Below are 19520 nucleotides of genomic sequence, written 5' to 3' on the forward strand. Positions count from 1 at the left end.
GTTGTCTCACTGGCAGCTATCATCACCGAGTCATCACCTCCAACTCTGGCCAATGTCCGACGTCCCAGAAGTACTGTTACCCTCAAGGACATACTCCTGGGTTGGGTCCTACTGTCGACCACCCTCTGCATTCCTCTACTCTGTCGCCCACTATGACTCATGTAGGCCACAATCCCCTAAACGTCTAGAAGTAAAATTTCTGTTTGTACTTTAGTAGTGTGGTTGTTCGTCTACAAACACTGTATTTGAATTCTGTTCTTACATCGTGTCACTTGTACATTTCATTGGTAGTCCGCAGCACCTCTTGGCCATGGAGGGGCACAAAAAAAAAAAAAAAAGGTTACAGAATGTTTTTCCAGATTGGTGCAAGTGGAGAGTGGCACAGCCATATTTGCTTCGCAAGAACACGAAACCAACTGATGTAACAACGCTGAACCATACAAAAGTCAAGGGAGTGGTGCCATCTGTTGGCTGAGAGTACACTAAACTGTACTGCCAATCTAAATCCAGTTACGATAAAAGTAAAGATACTTATTCAATATTCTTGTATAATCACAGAGGTAGATCAAATTTAAAAAAGAAAGAGATCGCCGAACAAAACAATAACAGTGTTTCCGGATGTCAACATGGCTTCAGATCACAGCACTCAACTGAAACAGTAGCTTTCAACTTGACAAAAATCTCTGGGTTCTTCTTAGCCCTAACAAACGCATTTGATGTAATTTATCATTCTGTTCTCCTGACAAATCTGGAGGAATATGGTGTAAGAGGCCTGCCAAATGACTCAATTAAATCATGTTTGGTGTATTGCGCTGAGGTAACAGAAATATAGTATGTGGAAGAGAATGAACTCCAGCTTCCCCTATGGGAACCATGTGTACTAAGCCATGATAATTTAGGGGGCTCAATTTTAGGGTCATTTCATATATATATATACGGCTACCCATTAAACATTAATGATTCAGAGTCATTGCTATAGTGCCACACAAAACAACAAGGTGTGCAAGCCTCCTCATGAAAAACACGACCACACCATAACACCACCACCTCCGAATTTTACTGTTGGCACTACACACATTGGCAGATGACGTTCACCGGGAATTCGCCCTACCCACTTACTGCCATCGGGTCGCCACATTGTGTACCATGATTTGTCACTCTACACAACATTTTTCCACTGTTCAATTGTCCAATGTTTAAACTCCTTACACCAAACGAGGCGTTGTTTGGCATTTACTGGCTTGATGTGTGGCTTATGAGCAGCCACTGGACCATGAAATCCAAGTTTTCTCACCTCCCACCTAACTGTCATAGTACTTGCAGTGGATCCTGATGCAGTTTGGGATTCCTGTGTGATGGTCTGGATAGATGTCTGCCTATTACACATTACAACCCTCTTCAACTGTTGGCGGTCTCATCAGTCAACAGACGAGGTCGGCCTGTACGCTTGTATGCTGTACGTGTCCCTTCACGTTTCCACTTCACTATCGCATCGGAAACAGTGGATCTAGGGATGTTTAAGAGTGTGAAAATCTTGTGTACAGACGTATGACACAAGTGGCACCCAATGACCTGACCACGTTCGTAGTCCGTGAGTTCTGTGGAGCATCCCATTCTGCTCTCTCACGATGTCTGATGACTACTGAGGTCGCTGATATGGAGTACCCGGCAGTAGGTGGCAGCACAATGCACCTAATATGAAAAACGTATGTTTTTGGGGATGTCCAGATACTTTTGATCACATATTGTAGTTATGCACTGTTCATGAATACAGTGCTGGACCAAACAATAACATACATGTTAGTCATTGCAACACATTACTCTAAAATAGTGTGTATCATGTAGGAAAAAACTGTACGGCAGGTTATCCAGACATATAAAATCTCCCTCAGAACTACATACCTTTAAAAAATCTGTGACATTTTACCTGCTGCAAAACTGTTTTACTTCAGTCTCTTGATACCCATGCATGGAAACATGTAAATCAAACTTTTAACTGTAGAAATAAATTGTAACTATATAATATACCTTCAGCTTTCTAACTATTTATTGTTTAGATCCAATTTGTTATAAAAATGTAAATGCTCTACCAGTCATTTGGAAGTTGTAAAACCAATCAATAAAACAATATACTGTATATAACATATTTATTGGAAAATACAGGTATAGTCTGTCGGTAAACTGAAGATCGAGCTAGCGAGTCCCCACTCTGCCAACCCAGCCACGTCACAAGGCGCTTCTACAGGCCGTTTCACAACGCAGTACCGGTCCTGCCGCGGCGCGCGATTTAAATCTGTGGCGACGCCGTGTACAGATATGTCTCGGCTGCGTTCATTTTTAGACAAATGTATTAAGACCATAAGGAATACAAAAAATCTTCCGAAACACAACATTATAGAGTAAATATTATTAACATAAGAATGGAAGTCAGGATTATACTATAAACATAGAACCGAATGCCTGTTCATGTGAATGTATTGTATGTTCCTCTATTGCTATTCGTAAAACGAACCCCATATAATGCAATCAATCTGTAGAATTTGAGGATTGTTCTTACTTTGTGTTTATACTAAAAGGTAGATGTTTTCTTTGAAGGACTGCATTGAAACTTAACCATTTTTGCAACACGAAGAGTGTTTAAAAAGTAAGCAGAAATTTATAATTTTACATGTTGTATTAGTCCGATTTGCACTACTTTTTGCCACTGTCTTCGTAAACATGTCTCAAAAGTATGTGTACAATGTTATGCATATTGGGTATTTGCTCTGTTGTCAGCTGTCAAAAAGGTTACGTGTGTTTTGGTAGGATCAACGATTATTTGTTTTGTATAAAAACAGATTAGAGAATCTGTATTAAATTTTGTTATAGGGATGGAATGAAGTGTATGAAATTTTTAGAAATGTTAAATATTGCTTTTGGTGAGCCTGTAATAAGTGAACCAAGGGCATACAAGTGGTATAAACATTTCAAAGCAGGCCTTAAAGGACAGCGGTTTTACAAGCATGGATGAGATTAAAAATGCACAGTTAAGAGACCTATAAACTACCCCGAAGAAACAGTTCCTAAAGAATTTCGGAAATTGGAAAAAGCACTGGTAAAAGTGTCTAGTATGTAATGGGAATATTTTGAAGAGGATAACATTGCTGTAGATTAACAAATAAAATTCTTATAAAAAATAAAAATTAATACGTGAACGCATCTCGTATGTCAAGATTTTTGAATTCCAGAATCCGCGTACATGTTTTGAAGAAAATTTCAGCAGTGTTTAGAATAGCTATTGCGCACAAATTTCAAGCAATATGTCTCAGCATCAGGTGAAGAGTTACCGAGATAGACATTTAGTGTTCGATAAGCATCAAAGGTTTGACGTGATTTAGAAACTGTCTATAACGATCGGTTTCCTCCCAAGATTATTAGTAATCATTCGTGGCAATTCCACTAAACCGTGTGGCTTATTTTCGCGTTCCTTCCTTATTCGTCCCATTGGACGCGGCTGACGTTTGCATAAATTGGAGCCCTTTGATTGGGACTGGTAATATTAGCCAACAGTTCTTTTTGGGTCACCTCTTTAATACACGATGTAATAACATTAGAGACGATCGAACGCTCGTTGCTCCGCAAGTACCTCCTCTTCCTCGTATTCTGCACATTTTCTTGCAATCCTAGACGATTATCCATCACTTCCGGAAACAGAAGTATATCAGTAAGTATACAAAGCTAACTGACTGGCACTGGCAACTAAGATCATACGAACAGAAACGACGTATATCATTGCACGCCGATCTACACCTCTAGACGGGTAACGGGCAACAGATTTTGGGTGCCCCTGTAGGCCGGTGACAGCGTTCTCCCGGGAAATGCCACTTCCCCCACCAAAAGCGCTGCTCGCTCTTGAGTTTACAGACAGACTATATACTGACAGGTACAAATAAAATAAGTCGAATGTTCAAGAATATACCTCAGTAAATATCCTTTAATTACTATAGTGCACAATTGGAGAAACCAGATAGGGAAGGAAAGGACAGTACTGCATCAAAACACGTACAGTAATCTGCCACTGATCCTGCACACAGGTCTCTTGTGCTAACATTTACAGGGAATGCTGCACAGTGACCGCAACATTCCCTTTTGTTTAACATTGGAGTGTGAGCACTGTTCTGTGGCCATCTTCCTTGTGCCTGTGGAAACATACACTCACATTCCCACTCTGACAGTCCAGTCCTCTTTCACCTCCCACACTGAGGATTCCTAAAACTGTGCTGAATATGACCAGGCCAACCACACTAATAACATGTGACTTCAGTATTTAAAAACAACCGTCCTCTCCCCAGGTGTGGTTACCACACCTTTGCCACCAAAGCTGTTGCAATTGCCACCTACGACATTACGGGAAATTTCAGCTGGCAAATAAAACAGGAATACATCTAATGCCATCTTCTCTGCCTCTTGGAGAACGTCTTCATTGGTGTCATCATTAACTGTCATTTCGCAACTATTGATGTTTAACTTCCTAATTCAGTCTCCAAGGACTCTCCTTGTCTCTGCATTGTAGTACTGAGCAGTTCTCTGTAATAGTTAGAGATGTACTTCCTCCTACAGCATTCCAATAGCCCTTACTGCAAATCGTGGAACAGGCACTCTGCAGTTTCTCATGGTACGTCACATATGCCCTTGTGTCCCCAATTAAATCATACTCAACAACTGATCATAAATCTATCCCCCTACCTTTGTGGCTATGAGTAGGTTGTCCACAAAAGTAAAAACATCCTCTCCTGATTTACCCAAAAAAGGAGTCACTGTGCTAGCATCTAGGACTGATAGAAACACACTAGGAGGGTCTTGTTCCCTTCTCTTCCTGTGTAACCTCCCTAGTTGCTATATAGCTCTACATTATCCGCTAACATTTGAGTGATCTGATCAAGTAAGTACTAAATTGGTCTAGAGCTGATAGCTTCTCACCCAATGCCATCATGCTCGCCATCTATCATGACCAAAATCCCAAAAGAAATAAATGTAAAATATCACACACTTCAGAGAGGGAAGATACAACAGAGAGAAGGTAGGCAATGAAAACCTCATAACTCCATCTGGCTGTGAAAACTCTTAATTCTAATAACCAGTTGCTCCATAATCAACAAGAGATTTGAAAGTGCATGGATTTATAGCTTCACCTGCAAAAATTAACAAAATGGAGTTATGAGATTTTCATTGCCTACCATCAAAATGATCTTACAAACCCAAACAATACTTATAGTCGGCACTTATTTACTTGCTTCTGCAGATCACCAATGTTGAACTGGTGCTGGCATTCTAGCTCCGCATTGATGTTTGACATCCACTGTACTCCACTAACTCTTCTGACACCAAATGTAGGGGCTGAAGTTCTCTAATGGGTAGGTGAGAAAGTTCCAGTCACATTCAGCTTGGAGACAGTTGTTTCATTTATTTATTTATAACAGTTTACTATAGAAAACTCACGCCTATACCCACCAGGTCAGGGGTGGACGAAGAATCCCTGGTGGTTACTGTATGGTGCATAGTCATGAAGATGTCTGTGGTCGCTGCAACCAGTGCACCTAGTAGTGAGGTGATGTTGCGTGGCAAACATTCTAGACTGCATCAAGTGCTGGCACAGCAATCTGGCCCTGCTGCACTTGCAGCAAGGCAATAGGAGATCTACACAGCCATAGTGAATCACAAGACATATATATCTAGGTTGCAAACCCTGGCCTCTAAGCCTGGTTGGCAGTATCTGCTGTTGGCTGTGCCCAGTGGTCAGCGACTTGGAGGGTCTCAGTTCGACCCTGAGCCCTTCAGTGCTACTGCTTGACCCCCAAGTAAGTGGTTCCATATGATGGCAAACATAGATATCTGCTCCAGATGGTGGCTGGTGAACGGTGAAGGGCTTTGGGTGGTATCCTACTGTACAACTGTCGCCGATTCAGTGTCATGTCCTGTCTGGATTACCTGTATTTATATCCATGAGGGTGGGCTTATTGATAAGCAGACACCCCAGATTTCAAAGACTCTGCTTGCTACAATGCCACTTAAGTGTCCTGGGTTTCAGCAGTAGTGTTGGCTGTTGACCAAACGGTTGTGTCAGTGAAACTTCCTGGCAGATTAAAACTGTATGCCGGACCGAGACTCGAACTCGGGAACTTTGCCTTTCGCGGGCAAATGCTCTACCAACTGAGCTACCCAAGCATGACTCATGCCTCATCCTCACAGCTTTACTTCTGCCAGTATCTTGTCTCTACCTTCCAAACTTTACAGTGTAATGATACAGGTGTGGTGCCAAAATGCTGTACTGACTTGTTATGGCAAGCAGTAGGATTATGGCCAGAAGTGCTTGAAAAGCTCTGTGTTGCTACACTAGTAGATAGATAATTGGATCAGTTACATGTATCTTCCCATAGGCACCAGGAAGAAAAGGCTAGACAGTGGGGGAGTCCATGGTCTGGGGGTAGTGTATTTGACTACAAGTCAGAACGTCTTGGGCCCGGGTTAGAACACAGCCACTGCTTAAATTTGGAATAAAAAGTCGTCAGCAATGGTGATCGAAGACTTCCAGCATGAGAAGTCACCCTTGTTCTTCCAACAGTCTTCTCAAATAGGGCAGAGGAGCAGACAGAGGTTTAGGGACTCTCTTGCCCTTAGGGCAGGAAACTGCCCTTAAAAAGTGGAATCAGCAATGATCAAAGGCATGCGGGTTCAAAAGCCACTACATTAAAGACACACAATGTGTATCCACAGTACATGTGACCTGTAATTGAAAAAGTGTCATGATGATCTCCACAATGGCAAAGGATTCCAGATTAGTCTACCACCCAGATCTCCAATGGGAAGGTTACAATGAGAAAAAGGTAGAATACCACCAATGAGATAACATGCTACAATTTGGAGCATGGAATGTCAAAGATTTGAACATAGTAGGAAAGTTAGAAAATCTGAAAAGAGAAATGCAAAGTCTCAGTCATATAACAGGGGTAGGATTCATTTTGAATATGAAAGTAGAGCAGAGAGTGAGCTACATACTGTGAACAGTTCAGTGATAGGGCCATTCTCATAAGAGTCAACAACAAATCATTGTCAATAATGATAGCTTAGGTATACATGCCAATGTTGCAAGCACCAGATGAAGAGGTAGAGTTATTATATGAGGATACTGAACGGGTAATACAGTATGTAATGAGAGATGAAAATCTAATAGTCATGGGGGATTGGAATGTGGTTATAGGGGAAGGAACAGAAGAAAGGGTTATGGGAGAGTATGGCCTTGGCAGCAGAAATGAGAGAAGAGAAAGACTAATTGCATTCTGCAATAACTTTCAGATGGTAATAGCGAATACTCTGTTCAAGAATCACAAGAGGAGGAGGTATACTGTGAAAAGATCCAGAGACATGGGAAGGCGTGCAGTCCGGAACCGTGCAACTGCTACGGTCGCAGGTTTGAATCCTGCCTTGGGCATGGGTGCATGTGATGTCCTTAGGTTAGTTAGGTTTAAGTAGTTCTAAGTTCTAGGGGACTGATAACCACAGCAGTTGAGTCCCATAGTGCTCAGAGCCATTTGAACATGGGAAGGTTCCAGCTTGATTACATCATAGTCAGACAGAAATTCCAAAATCAGATATTGGATTGTAAGGTGTATCCAGGAGCAGATATAGATTTATACCACAATTTAGTAATGATGGAGAGTTGGCTGAAGTTTAAGAGTATCGTTCAAAAGAATGAATGAGGAATGAAGTGCAATATTAAAGCACTGAGGAACAACGTGACATGTTTGAATTCACTAAGTATGTTGATACTGTGATAAGGAAAACCAGAGTAAGTTGTTCAAGAGGAGACATGTGAACATCTTTAAAAAGGGCAATCACAGAGAGACATAGATACAAAGAAGGTAAATGTGAAGAAACCTTGGACAACGGATGAAGTATTTCAACTGATCAATGGAGAAAGAGGTACAAAAATGTTGAGGGAACAAACGTAATACAGCAATGCAGCCAAGATGAAATAGCTGCCGGAGAGATGTGAATAAATCCAAAATGAAATGATCGTCAGAAGGACTGACTCAGCATATAGAAAAGTAGAGGCAAAATTAAAAGTAGGGGTGGTCATATTAAGAGTGAAATGGTAATTTCACTGTTAAACACAGAAGAGAGACTGGATAGGTGGAAAGAGTACATTGAAGGACTATATGCATGGGAGGACTTGTTGATGGTGTTGTAGAAGAAGGAATTGGAGGCGATATGGATGGCATAGGGGATTGGAACCAGTGTCAGAATTTAAAAGAACTTTGCAAGATTCGAAATCAAATAATGCAGAAGGTACATTCACACAATTCTGAAGATAGCAAGGACAAGTAAGCTTAAAAACTATCACCGAATCAGCTTAACAGCTCATGCATTCAAGCTGCTGACAAGAATAATAAACAGAAGAATGGAAAAGAAAATTAAGGATCTGTTAGATGATGATCAGTTTGGTTTCAGAAAAGGTAAAGACATCACAGCGGCAGGTCTCACACTGCACTTAATATTAGAACCAAGACTGAAGAAAAATAAAGACATGTTCATAGGTTTTGTTGACCTATAATGCTCGACAATGTAAATGGGTGGAACAATTAAAATTGCTCAAAAGAGGAAAGGCCGCTGGACCTGATGGGATACCAGTTTGATTTTACACAGAGTATGCGAGGAACTTGCTCCCCTTCTTGCAGCAGTGTACCGTAGGTCTCTAGAAGAGCGTAGTGTTCCAAAGGATTGGAAAAGGGCACAGGTCATCCCCATTTTCAAGAAAGGATGTCGAACAGATGTGCAGAACTATAGACCTATATCTCTAATGTCGATCAGTTGTAGAGTTTTGGAGCACGTATTGTGTTTGAGTATAATGACTTTTCTGGAGACTAGAAATCTACTCTGTAGGGATCAGCATGGGTTTCGAAAAAGACGATCGTGTCAAACCCAGGTCGCGCTATTCGTCCCTGAGACTCAGAGGGCCATAGACACGGGTTCCCAGGTAGATGCCGTGTTTCTTGACTTCTGCAAGGCGTTCGATGCTGTTCCCCTCAGTCGTTTAATGAACACAGTAAGAGCATATGGACTATCAGACCAATTGTGTGATTGGATTGAAGAGTTCCTAGATAACAGAATGCAGCACGTCATTCTCAGTGGAGAGAAGTCTTCTGAAGTAAGAGTGATTTCAGGTGTACCACAGGGGAGTGTCGTAGGACCGTTGCTGTTCACAATATACATAAATGACCTTGTGGATAACATCGGAAATTCACTGAGGCTTTTTGTGGATGATGCTGTAGTATATCAAGAGGTTGTAACAATGGAAAATTGTACTGAAATGCAGGAGGATTTGCAACGAATTGATGCATGGTGCAGGGAATGGCAATTAAATCTCAATGTAGACAAGTGTAATGTACTGCAAATACATAGAAAGAAAGATCCTTTTTCATTTAGCTACAATGTAGCAGGTCAGCAACTGAAGCAGTTAATTCCATAAATTATCTGGGAGAAGGCATTAGGAGTGATTTAAAATTGAATGACCATATAAAATTGATCGTCAGTAAAGCAGATGCCAAACTAAGATTCATTGGAAGAATCCTAAGGAAATGCAACCCGAAAACAAAGGAAGCAGGTTACAGTACACTTGTTCACCCACTGCTTGAATACTACTCACTGGTGTGGGATCCATACCAGATAGGCTTGATAGAAGAGACAGTGAAGATCCAACGGAGAGCAGGATCATTTAGTAATTGCGAAAGTGTTACGGAGATGATAGATAAACTTCAGTGGAAGACTCTGCAACAGAGACGCTCAGTAGCTCGATACGGGCTTTTGTTGAAGTTTTGAGAACATACCTTCACTTTGGAGTCAAGCAGTATATTGCTCCCTCTTACGAATATCTCGCGAAGAGATAATGAGGATAAAAGCAGAGAGATTAGAGCCCACACAGAGGCATACCGATAATCTTTCTTTCCACGAACAATACAAGACTGTAATAGAAGGGAGAACCAATAGAGGTACTCAAAGTACCCTCTGCCACACACCACCAGGTGGCTTGCGGAGTATGGATGTAGATGTAGATCAAAATTATGAGAGAAATAGGATTAAGCTATAGGAAAAGATGGGTAATATACAATGAGTACAAGAACACAGGAGGAACAATAAGATTGAATCAAACAAAGGAAACTACAGGTAGGAATATCAGCAATGTAGGAAAAGACAGATTGCTACTTACCGTAAAGAAGACATGTCAAGTAGGAGACAGGCACAGTTAAAAGACACTTACATACAGTTTTCCACCACAGCCTTCATCAGGAAAAGAGAGACACATGCACACCATTATCACACACACACAATCAGGGACACCTCACGCACACACGACTGCCAACTCCAGCATCTCGGGTCACAATGCAACATCACATGGGATGCAAACAGTAATGTAGAGGGGGCGGGGAAGGAGAAGGGATGGTGCATGGGTTAGGAGAGAGACGAACACTGTCTGGTGGACTGTTCATGAACTAGAATTTCAATAGGCAGCTTCAAGAGGTTGTGGGGCAGAGAGGCAGAGAAAAAAGAGAGCGGTGGGGAAAGAAGGGTGGATGCATTGGCAGAGGGCTGCAAATAAACAGGGTGGGAGATGAGAAAGGGGACAAAATGGGTGGAAACTATTGGGTGGAGGGTGTGGGGATGGTATGTCACCATAGGTTGAGGCCAGGATAATTACAGGAGCAGAGAAAATGTGTTGTAACCATAACTCCCACCTGCACAGTTCAGAAAAGCTGGTGGTGGAGGCTCAGGTAGCGAAGCAGCCATTGAAATCAAATGTATTGTGTTCAGCTGCATGTTGTGTCACAGGATGGTCTACTTTTCTCTTTGCCACAGTTTGGCAGCTGCTGTTCGTCCCGGTGGACAGCTAGTTGGCTGTCATACCAATGTAAAAGTTGTTTAATGATTGCACCAGAGCTGATAAATGACAGGGCTGCTTTCACAGGTGGCCCAGCCCATGGTGGGGTAGGTTAAACTGTGACAGGACTGGAATAGAAAGTGCTGGGTGGTTGGTGGATTGAGCAGGCTTAGCACCTGGGCCTTCTAGAGGGATATGATCCTTGTGGCAAGGGGTTGGGGTTTGGAGTGGCATAGCAATGGGCTGGGATGTTGTGGAGGTTGGGTGGCCAATGGAGCACCATTTTAGGAGGGGCAGGAAATATATTGCGTAGAATGTCCCTCATTTCAGGGCATAATGATAGCTAATCAAAGCCCTGTTGGAGGATGCAGTCCAGTTGTTCCAGTCCAGGGTGATATGGGTGATGAAGGGGCACTCCTTTTTGTCTGGTTCTTGTGGGTGTGTCAGGAAATGGCATGGGAGATCTGTTTGCGGACTAGGTCTGGGGGATAGTAACTGTCTGAAGTTTTTCAACTGCAAACAGGACCTTGAATGCCTCCAACTCATATGTGGAATATTGAACTTTGGCCAGAGTCAGGGAATGGAAAACATAAACAGTAGTCCATCTCTTTCGATTTTGCTTCTGGAGTAGCATGGCCTTCTGACACAAGGCATTCAAAGGGGCCTCTAGCTGGGCAATGTGTGGAATATACTTTCAAAAAAAGTTTATCATAACCACAAACCAGGCTCTTCCTTTCTTAGTTTTTTGAACTCAGAACCTATATATTGCCCAAGTTTGGAGTGGTCCACATAAGCCACGCCAGCAGAAACTACATGACCCAAGAAAGAACTTTCAGAGCATATGAGGTTGATCTTCTGTGGCTTCACCATTAAACCAGCCTTGCCCATCTTACCCAGTACCTGACAAAAGTGTTCAAATGCTGGGAGGAGGTTTTACTATAAATCACAACATTGTTGAAGTAATTATAGAAGAAGCGGAACTTTAGGTCATCTGAAATAGAATTCAGAAATGTAAACAGCATGGCTGCACCAGTAGAGAGACCAAAGCATACCCATTAAATTCACACAAGTTCAGTCCATGATGAATGCAGGTGCAGCCTTGTATTCCTCCACCAGTGGTATCTAATAATATGCTTGATTTAGATCAAGTACCATAAAGTACTGGGCACCAGTGAATTAGATGAAGCAATGGAGAAGGTTAGGAAGAGGGACAGATTCAAGGATTACCTTCTAATTCAAGGTGTGATAATTCACCACAGGATGGAAACTGCCCCTGTTTGCCTTTTTCACCAAAAATATGGGTGACATATAGGGGAAAGTCGAAGGGCAAATCACTCTGTCTGCTAACATTTTGTAAACTTCTCATCTTAATGCTCTCATCTTAGGTGGTGAAAGTCTGCAGGGAGACTGCCTAATGGGCTCTCGAACTGATAACTGAATTTAGTACTCTATTTTATTAGTCATACCTAAGCTGTTGGTTAACAGTGAGGGAAATCATAAAGTAGTTACATCTGTTATGCCTCTTCATTAGATAACTGACTCAACTCGAACTCACTAGATTCAGAAACCATATAACAAACACCTAGATGATGGGTATGTTTGCAGAACAAAATTTTAAAGAGGTTCAAAACCTGAAATAAAAGATGCCCTGAGCATAATCCAACATTAACCCAATTTTTCCCATAAAATCACACCCTAAGGCGTCACTACAATGACCTTAACAGGCTGGGAAAATTCCCCAATACATCAGTACACATTTAGTGTGCTTACTGAATCCAACTGCTGCCTTTTAACTGCCCTACAGTTTTCTATGATTGTTTGTACCTTAGGTAGTTTAGAAATATGCTGATACGTGGAATACCACCACTAGTCCAACAAGACCAAGTACTACCAGAGTTGAGGAAGGTGCACACTGGCTCATGGTTGCAGTAAGTGCTAGCCAGAGGCAAAGAATGACCTTCAACAACTGACATCTTGTTAAAAGTTCATGGACAGGTATGAGAACATAAGCGCCTATCTGTATCCTGGTGTCAGAAGTATGAAGGCTTCTCTTGGGGAAGACAACAATTCCAAACAAAATGCCTGGGTTCACTGCAATGAAAACAAAGTCCTTGCACCCTCTTGCCTTTACCCAAGGTGTTAAGTTTAGCATGAACTACACATGCTACCTGCTCATCAGAGCTGTGCCTTGTACCCGCTTGAGAAACACCAATGTACAATAACACTGACTACCTGTGTCTCTGATAAATTCACACTGAAAGTCACTGCAGTGGTGCGCACTTCACTTTCATAGTTAGTCTGAAGTTCCCCATTGTGATGAAAATGAAAAACAAGCTGATTAATTAAATCGTTCTGAACTCTTTTGGAAAGCCATTCTCTTAAAATGCGGCTATACAACTCTCATATGCTGCCATGTTTAGCTAAGACAGTGCTAATCAAGTTGCTTAATGAAGGGGATATAACCTGTAAAGCTATCTCCCAAGGAATATTAAAAGCACTGATCTGCCTTTCCAGATTGGCTGGAAACAACAAAAACTTTACTAAACAAGGAACAGTGTCAGTTGTTAAATAATCTGTTCCTTGTATCATGTTGCAAAGGGGATTCAGAAGCTTGGCAAAATGACCAGAATCATGACCTACTTAGGTGCCTGATAGACCTTGGTCCCTGGTTTTCCATTGGAAAACTGATCTCAGAATTTCTGTGTAATGCTTTCCCCATTCTAAAGCACTTAACCTCCTCTGCAAGGCCATTACCCCAAAGTGTAATCACTAACTCTGCCCTTTAAAGAAGGATCAGTTGTTACCAAACTTAAATCTTCAGTCCAATTAGTTAAGTGAGTAATCTGCACCTGAAGCCTATAAATTTGTGACTGAAAAGGGGAATACTTTCTAAAAAACCTATATTCTTGCCTAGATTACTAAGTAAGGCCAAATATTATTCCAGTGTGGCACTTACCTGACCAATATGCACCATAATAATTTTCACTAGATGCCCAAGGACAGCACAAAGCCACGAACACAAATCTGGTACATTACCATCTTGACTGGACACGAATATTGAGCATCTATCTGAGCTGTTCCTAGTGCAATATATCCAACCCAGTCACCTTGTGCAACTCCATGTCAGTCAGAGAAAACCTGCAAACATCAACAGTTGTTAGTCTCTGAAGCAAGGGCAGAATTAATAAAAACATAAACAAATAAATACAGAAACAAACAGTGCTCAGTTGACTGGAAATCCCAGAAAGTAAACAACAAAACTTTGCTCTTGCTACCAAATGGTGCATTGTACCACTGTGTGTGCTTGACTTGCATTAGGAATGGCAGGACCATGGGGGTGAGGTAGGTGGGGCAAGGGGAATTGAGCATTGTTTGTTTAGAACATTTTTAAATTTGTTGGGCCACATAATTATTGTTATTGTGAATGCCATCTGAACACCAGATAATTATTATGAATTAAAGTGATTTTAACAAGGGAATCACTATTTTGTTAGAAATAACATAAAACTGAAACATTTAAACTTACATTGTAGGCAACAGATTCAGATGCTCTTTCAAGATTCATTTAAGTCCTACCCAAATGTCCCAACAAACAGTTTTAAGATTCTTTAGATAAGAAAAATAAACACACACATTAACAATAGTAAAGTTTTGATGGGTGAACACAATAAAACAGAACTGCTTGGCATAGAACTTGAAAGCAAAAACAAGAAGTTACATGTAAATGGGAGGCTGAGCATAGCAACATAGATCGACATGAACATGCCCGAGGCTCACTAAATAAACAACATGGTTATGTGTTAAAATAAGAAAGAAATTGGTGCACCACAACAGGGCAAACAGGGAAGATGGCAAAAAATATTCCAAAAACTCTGCTACACATTCCACTGCCCAAATATAATGAAAACCATCACTGCATGAGGATAATTATGGTGCTCACCCAGTCTTAATAGGTCCAGGAGCAGCATCCCTTTGTATAAACCAGCACCAACAGCAAGCTCTAAAAACCAGAAGTTACCACGGGCTGCATGTCTTCTGGTTGTGGCACGCCCCTGGTGCAGGAACATCCTCCTTTGCACGTTTATGCTCGTTCTCCTTCCTCAAACAGCATGATCAAAAATAGAGTCCATTCATGCTGAGTGCCTCTTAGCCAAAACAGACTGCCAACAACCTCTTTCACTGGAAACCATCAGAAATCTCTCCCTGCCTGGTGCCCTAGCCTGCTCTGTCCAAGCAAACCAAAGAGAGTGTCACATTGCAGCACCACAGACATACAAACCAGGTGCTAGGTATCAGCCTTTCAGCATGGCTCACTTATGTACATTGTTCTAAATGTATTACTTATACATAAATTCATAGATATTTTAAGATACAGCATGACTGTCTCTGTTGTGTTATTATTTCTGTTGAGAAATATGAATGCTGAATAGTCTCTAAGTGCTGTTGTTTATAACTGTCTAATTTTTGAAAGTGAAAGAAATAAACTTTTCTCTCTGGTAAAAAACTTTTCAATACATGTTCTTTTTGCAGAGACCTCGAAGAGCTTTTCTTTCTGGTACATACAGTGCCACAAAGCCACCTCCGCCATGCCCTCAACCAGATCCTAGAGGAACAGGTGGCATTGTTGGAAGTGAAGATTGTCTATTCCTGAATGTCTTCACACCAAAAGTATGTGCCATATCTTGTTAAATTTAAAATAGTATTCGTGATCAAACAGAATTGTGTCTACTGTAAAAAATTAAGTTATTAAGACATTGTACTGGAGAATTGGGAAGAATAAGTTCCTAGAAAAGCATATACAAAAAGAAGAGTCTGTAACTCTTCAGAGTGACCCCATCTGATTTAATGTATTCACCCTAGAGCTATTATTGCTCACAAGAAAATGAGCATTGAGAGATTACTGCTGCTAAAGTGAGAACAATCAGAAGATAATTGTATACTTTTCACATTTGTTCAGTAAGGAGTTTCAAAGGGACATATATAGATATGAGTAAGTACTGTGCTTTGGACAGGATCATGTTGATAAAGCATTCTGTAGTGATTTGTAGTGAGCAAATAAAAAAAAATTGAATTTTTTTGGCATTGTCAAGTCATGTTGTTTCTAGACAGTGCAGTGTGCTTATTTTCCATGTCCTAAGATCAAAGAAGGTTTCATTATCACTAATTATGGGATTAAATAGGTACAGGAGTGCTCCACAGCATGCTGAAGCTCCTATGCAACCCCAGTTTCAAGTCCTCCTTAAATGACTTGAATCGCCAGCATGTGCATTGTTGTAAAAGAACATCTTCAGTACACATCTACTACAACATTCCCTAGTTTTGATGAATTTTTGCATGTGGAAGCAGTTTGAAACTTAGATACTGGTGTAATTGTACAAACTGTTTGTACATGACTTGCCTTTACAACCAGGACTATATCTGCGTTGACCTTTATTTCCTGTTTGCTTGAAAAATGAAGATGAATTCGTGAAACTCTTCTCTTTTAGCTCCTGGTAGAATGGGTGTATTAATTATTAATACACAGCCAACAATCATACCTCAGATAATGTGTTATACCAAAAGATCTACTACGGATCAGTGAATAATTACTGGAAAAAGGGCATAAACTACTTTCAGACTGTATTTCCACTGTGAAAAGACAAGAATGCAGTTTTAAAAAAGTGTCATTCTTACACATACAGATGGGCCTGACAGTGATTACTGGTTCCTTAAAACATGTGAAGTGATAATGAAACAGTGTTCTGTTTACAGAAACTTTGACATACCATGAACCCACCTGAATTCAAACAGGCAAACCTTTTGGAGAACATACTAGTGGAAAAAAGCTGCATGAGTTTCTGAACATTAATAAGGAGTTGCCTCTTTTGGAGACATTGTGGATATATTGTCTAATGAACTGAAATAGATCTTGGTATGGAAAGAGCTGTTGATTTCAAAAATATAATGAAATGAGTTACTGACGAATTAGTGAAAACAGTCGCATTTATTCATACAGTCAGTGGAATAGTTCTGCCAATGCACATAGTGACTGCAGAAACAAGTTCAAGAGAAAACTGATTCTGTAACCAATACAAAGGTTGGATATATGTTGGCCAGTCGACAGATGTTTTGATTAAAACATCATTTGAACTAAAAGGTAATCTGCATTCCATTGTGGTCATTATGGAATATTACTGAATAAAAGGACATTTTACAAAAAAGAAAAAATATCAGTTTATGTCAGACTCTTGGATGGTGAAGCCACAGGGTTGTAGTGTGCAGGTACATAATGAAACTGATAGCTACCACTGTTACCAGCTGTTCAAACAACAGTGAACAGATACTATTACCCACACTTGCACGAAGTCTCATGGGAAATACAGAATGAGTTTGTAGGTAACATACAAGACACTTTGTAAAATCTTCTGAAAAAATTGGAATCAAATAAATTGAATGGATGGAGAATGGGTGAGATGGCTAATGAAGGATTGCTGAAAAATGTCTTACGGTAGCTGGAGAAGGGCACTATGGAAAAAATCTTCATTATGAAGAAGGACACCATGATTGTAGAACAGGTTAGCCAGGATCGTGAGGTGGGAATGACCAACTACATCATTAATTGTGTAGATGGATAGCAAACAGAAATGTTCCAATATGACAGACTATGGGAATTGGAATTTAAATGATGTTGGTATTGAGGCAGGAACAAATAAGTGCTGTTATGGAGAACACAGCAGATTGAGGAGGAACTAGGAAGTTAGAAGAAGTTCTAGGTGCAGCCTATTCTAGAACAGAAGCAATGAAGATGGATCAAAAAGAACTAATCCAACAAGGAGACACTAAGAACAGGACAGTCAGAAATGGGACAGAATCACAAATAATGGAAATGGCATCAATAGTACAAGAGTCAGACGAAAAAGTAAATACATTAAAAGTTAAGACCTGTGCGTGAGTCCAAAAGCAAGGTTTTTGCAACTTCCATGAAGTTGTATAACAAGCTATTTGAAGTGAATGGTCAGGCTCCCAGGTCCTACATGGCTGGAGTTTTATTTTGTTTTTTATTTGTTTTATGCATGTTTCATGGATCCATAAAGTGATGAGTTTGCCCTGAATGTGGAAAGTGTCAAGATTACATTACATATATTTACATGTATGTTCAATTACACTTTACCATTCAACAGATTTACAATGGATACTATAGTATTACAAATAAAACAAAAATGACTTCAGTGGTGACACACACACAACAGTTTGCCTGTCACAGTTGTTATTGTACTACTGGGCAATCTGTTCAGCAACATAAAAACAATAAAAATACACATTCACACAATACAATGAGTGGATCAAAGTAGCCTAATGTACATGAAACACTTGCAGTAACATTTGTCAATCATGAAACTATTTAGCTACATTTTCCTAGGCAATCTCACATTTACAAATTCCTCAACTAAGTACAATGAGTAATTCTTGAGAAATTGATGAACTGTTATAGATTAGTTTGGAAAATGGATTCACTATTCCTTGGGTTTTCAAACTCAGTGGAAACTAAGTAAAAAATATTTGCACCAGCATACACGGCACTTCTGTGCATCATTGACAGATTTTTTGATTGGTGGTGTATAGCATTCTTATGTCTAGTGTTATGCAAGTGGATTGTTGAGTGGTTGTTTATAACGAAGCATATAAGAGAGAAAATGTAGTGTGAAGCAGTGGTAAGAGGCAGGAGCTATGGGAATATGAACTAAGCTGGTGTGATGTCAAGTTGGTGGGACATTAAGGTAGAAGAATAATACTATGCAGCCAAGCCAGGTTTGAGTGTTGTTTGTGTACTAGGATTAGACTGCTTAAGAGAAAATAAAGAAGCTATATATTGTGGAAATAGGACTGTAAGAATTAAAAGAGATAACTGACTGCAGGAGGAAACTTTGGTGAAAACAAACAAGATGGAGAAAGGATTTTGGGGGGTTTGCAGAGTGATCAGTTAGTCAGTAGTGTAACCCACTCATTCTAATAAACAAAATAAATGGGGGGGGGGGGGCTGTAATTATGCTGAAAATGAAAAAGGCAAATTAAATTACTAAAGTCAAAAGAGACAGACTGCTATGCTAGCCATTCATTGATAGTCATAGATTTTTCCTGTTATACCAGTGAAAGGAATTCATGAAGGAAATTTCAATAACAGCAGAGAGCTGTTCTGAACAAATTATTTGGAACCAAATAGAAAACTCAGGAACATAAGTTAGTAGACTATTTCAAGCAGTTGTGCATTATAATATTTGAGAGACATTATGTTATAAAATTTCACAACAGTATCATGGGATTACACACATGGCAGAAAACCATACAAATTCTCAGTAAATTAGTCAGGGAAACTCTTCTGCACTCACACAGTCCAGAAGAAGAAATCAAGCACCTGATATTCCTTCTGTACACAGGGTTGCCCACAGCCATTATTGCTAGGATAATGGAGAAGCATATCATAAAAACAATTTTTCATCCAACTGTTAAACTCAGGAACATATTTGGATCAGACAAAGACCAACTATGGCTGTGGGCACATGGTATCTGCAGCATCTATTGCAAGACTGGCATGTAGTGCATCAGCCAGACAAAGTGATGCATCTCATAG

General features: G+C 40.3%; 1 protein-coding gene across 1 annotated transcript in view; it reads left to right on the top strand.

Annotated features, from left to right (window-relative positions):
• LOC126236626 (pyrethroid hydrolase Ces2a) overlaps window positions 1-19520 on the top strand; it is a 177085-nt gene that overhangs the window by 10031 nt on the left and 147534 nt on the right. Inside the window, exon 2 of the mRNA XM_049946073.1 lies at window positions 15443-15580. Within this exon, the coding sequence (XP_049802030.1) occupies window positions 15443-15580 (138 nt within the window). The remainder of the gene's footprint in view (window positions 1-15442; window positions 15581-19520) is intronic.

The sequence above is a fragment of the Schistocerca nitens genome, chromosome 2 (genome assembly GCF_023898315.1).
Source record: "Schistocerca nitens isolate TAMUIC-IGC-003100 chromosome 2, iqSchNite1.1, whole genome shotgun sequence".
NCBI classification, from domain to species: domain Eukaryota; kingdom Metazoa; phylum Arthropoda; class Insecta; order Orthoptera; family Acrididae; genus Schistocerca; species Schistocerca nitens.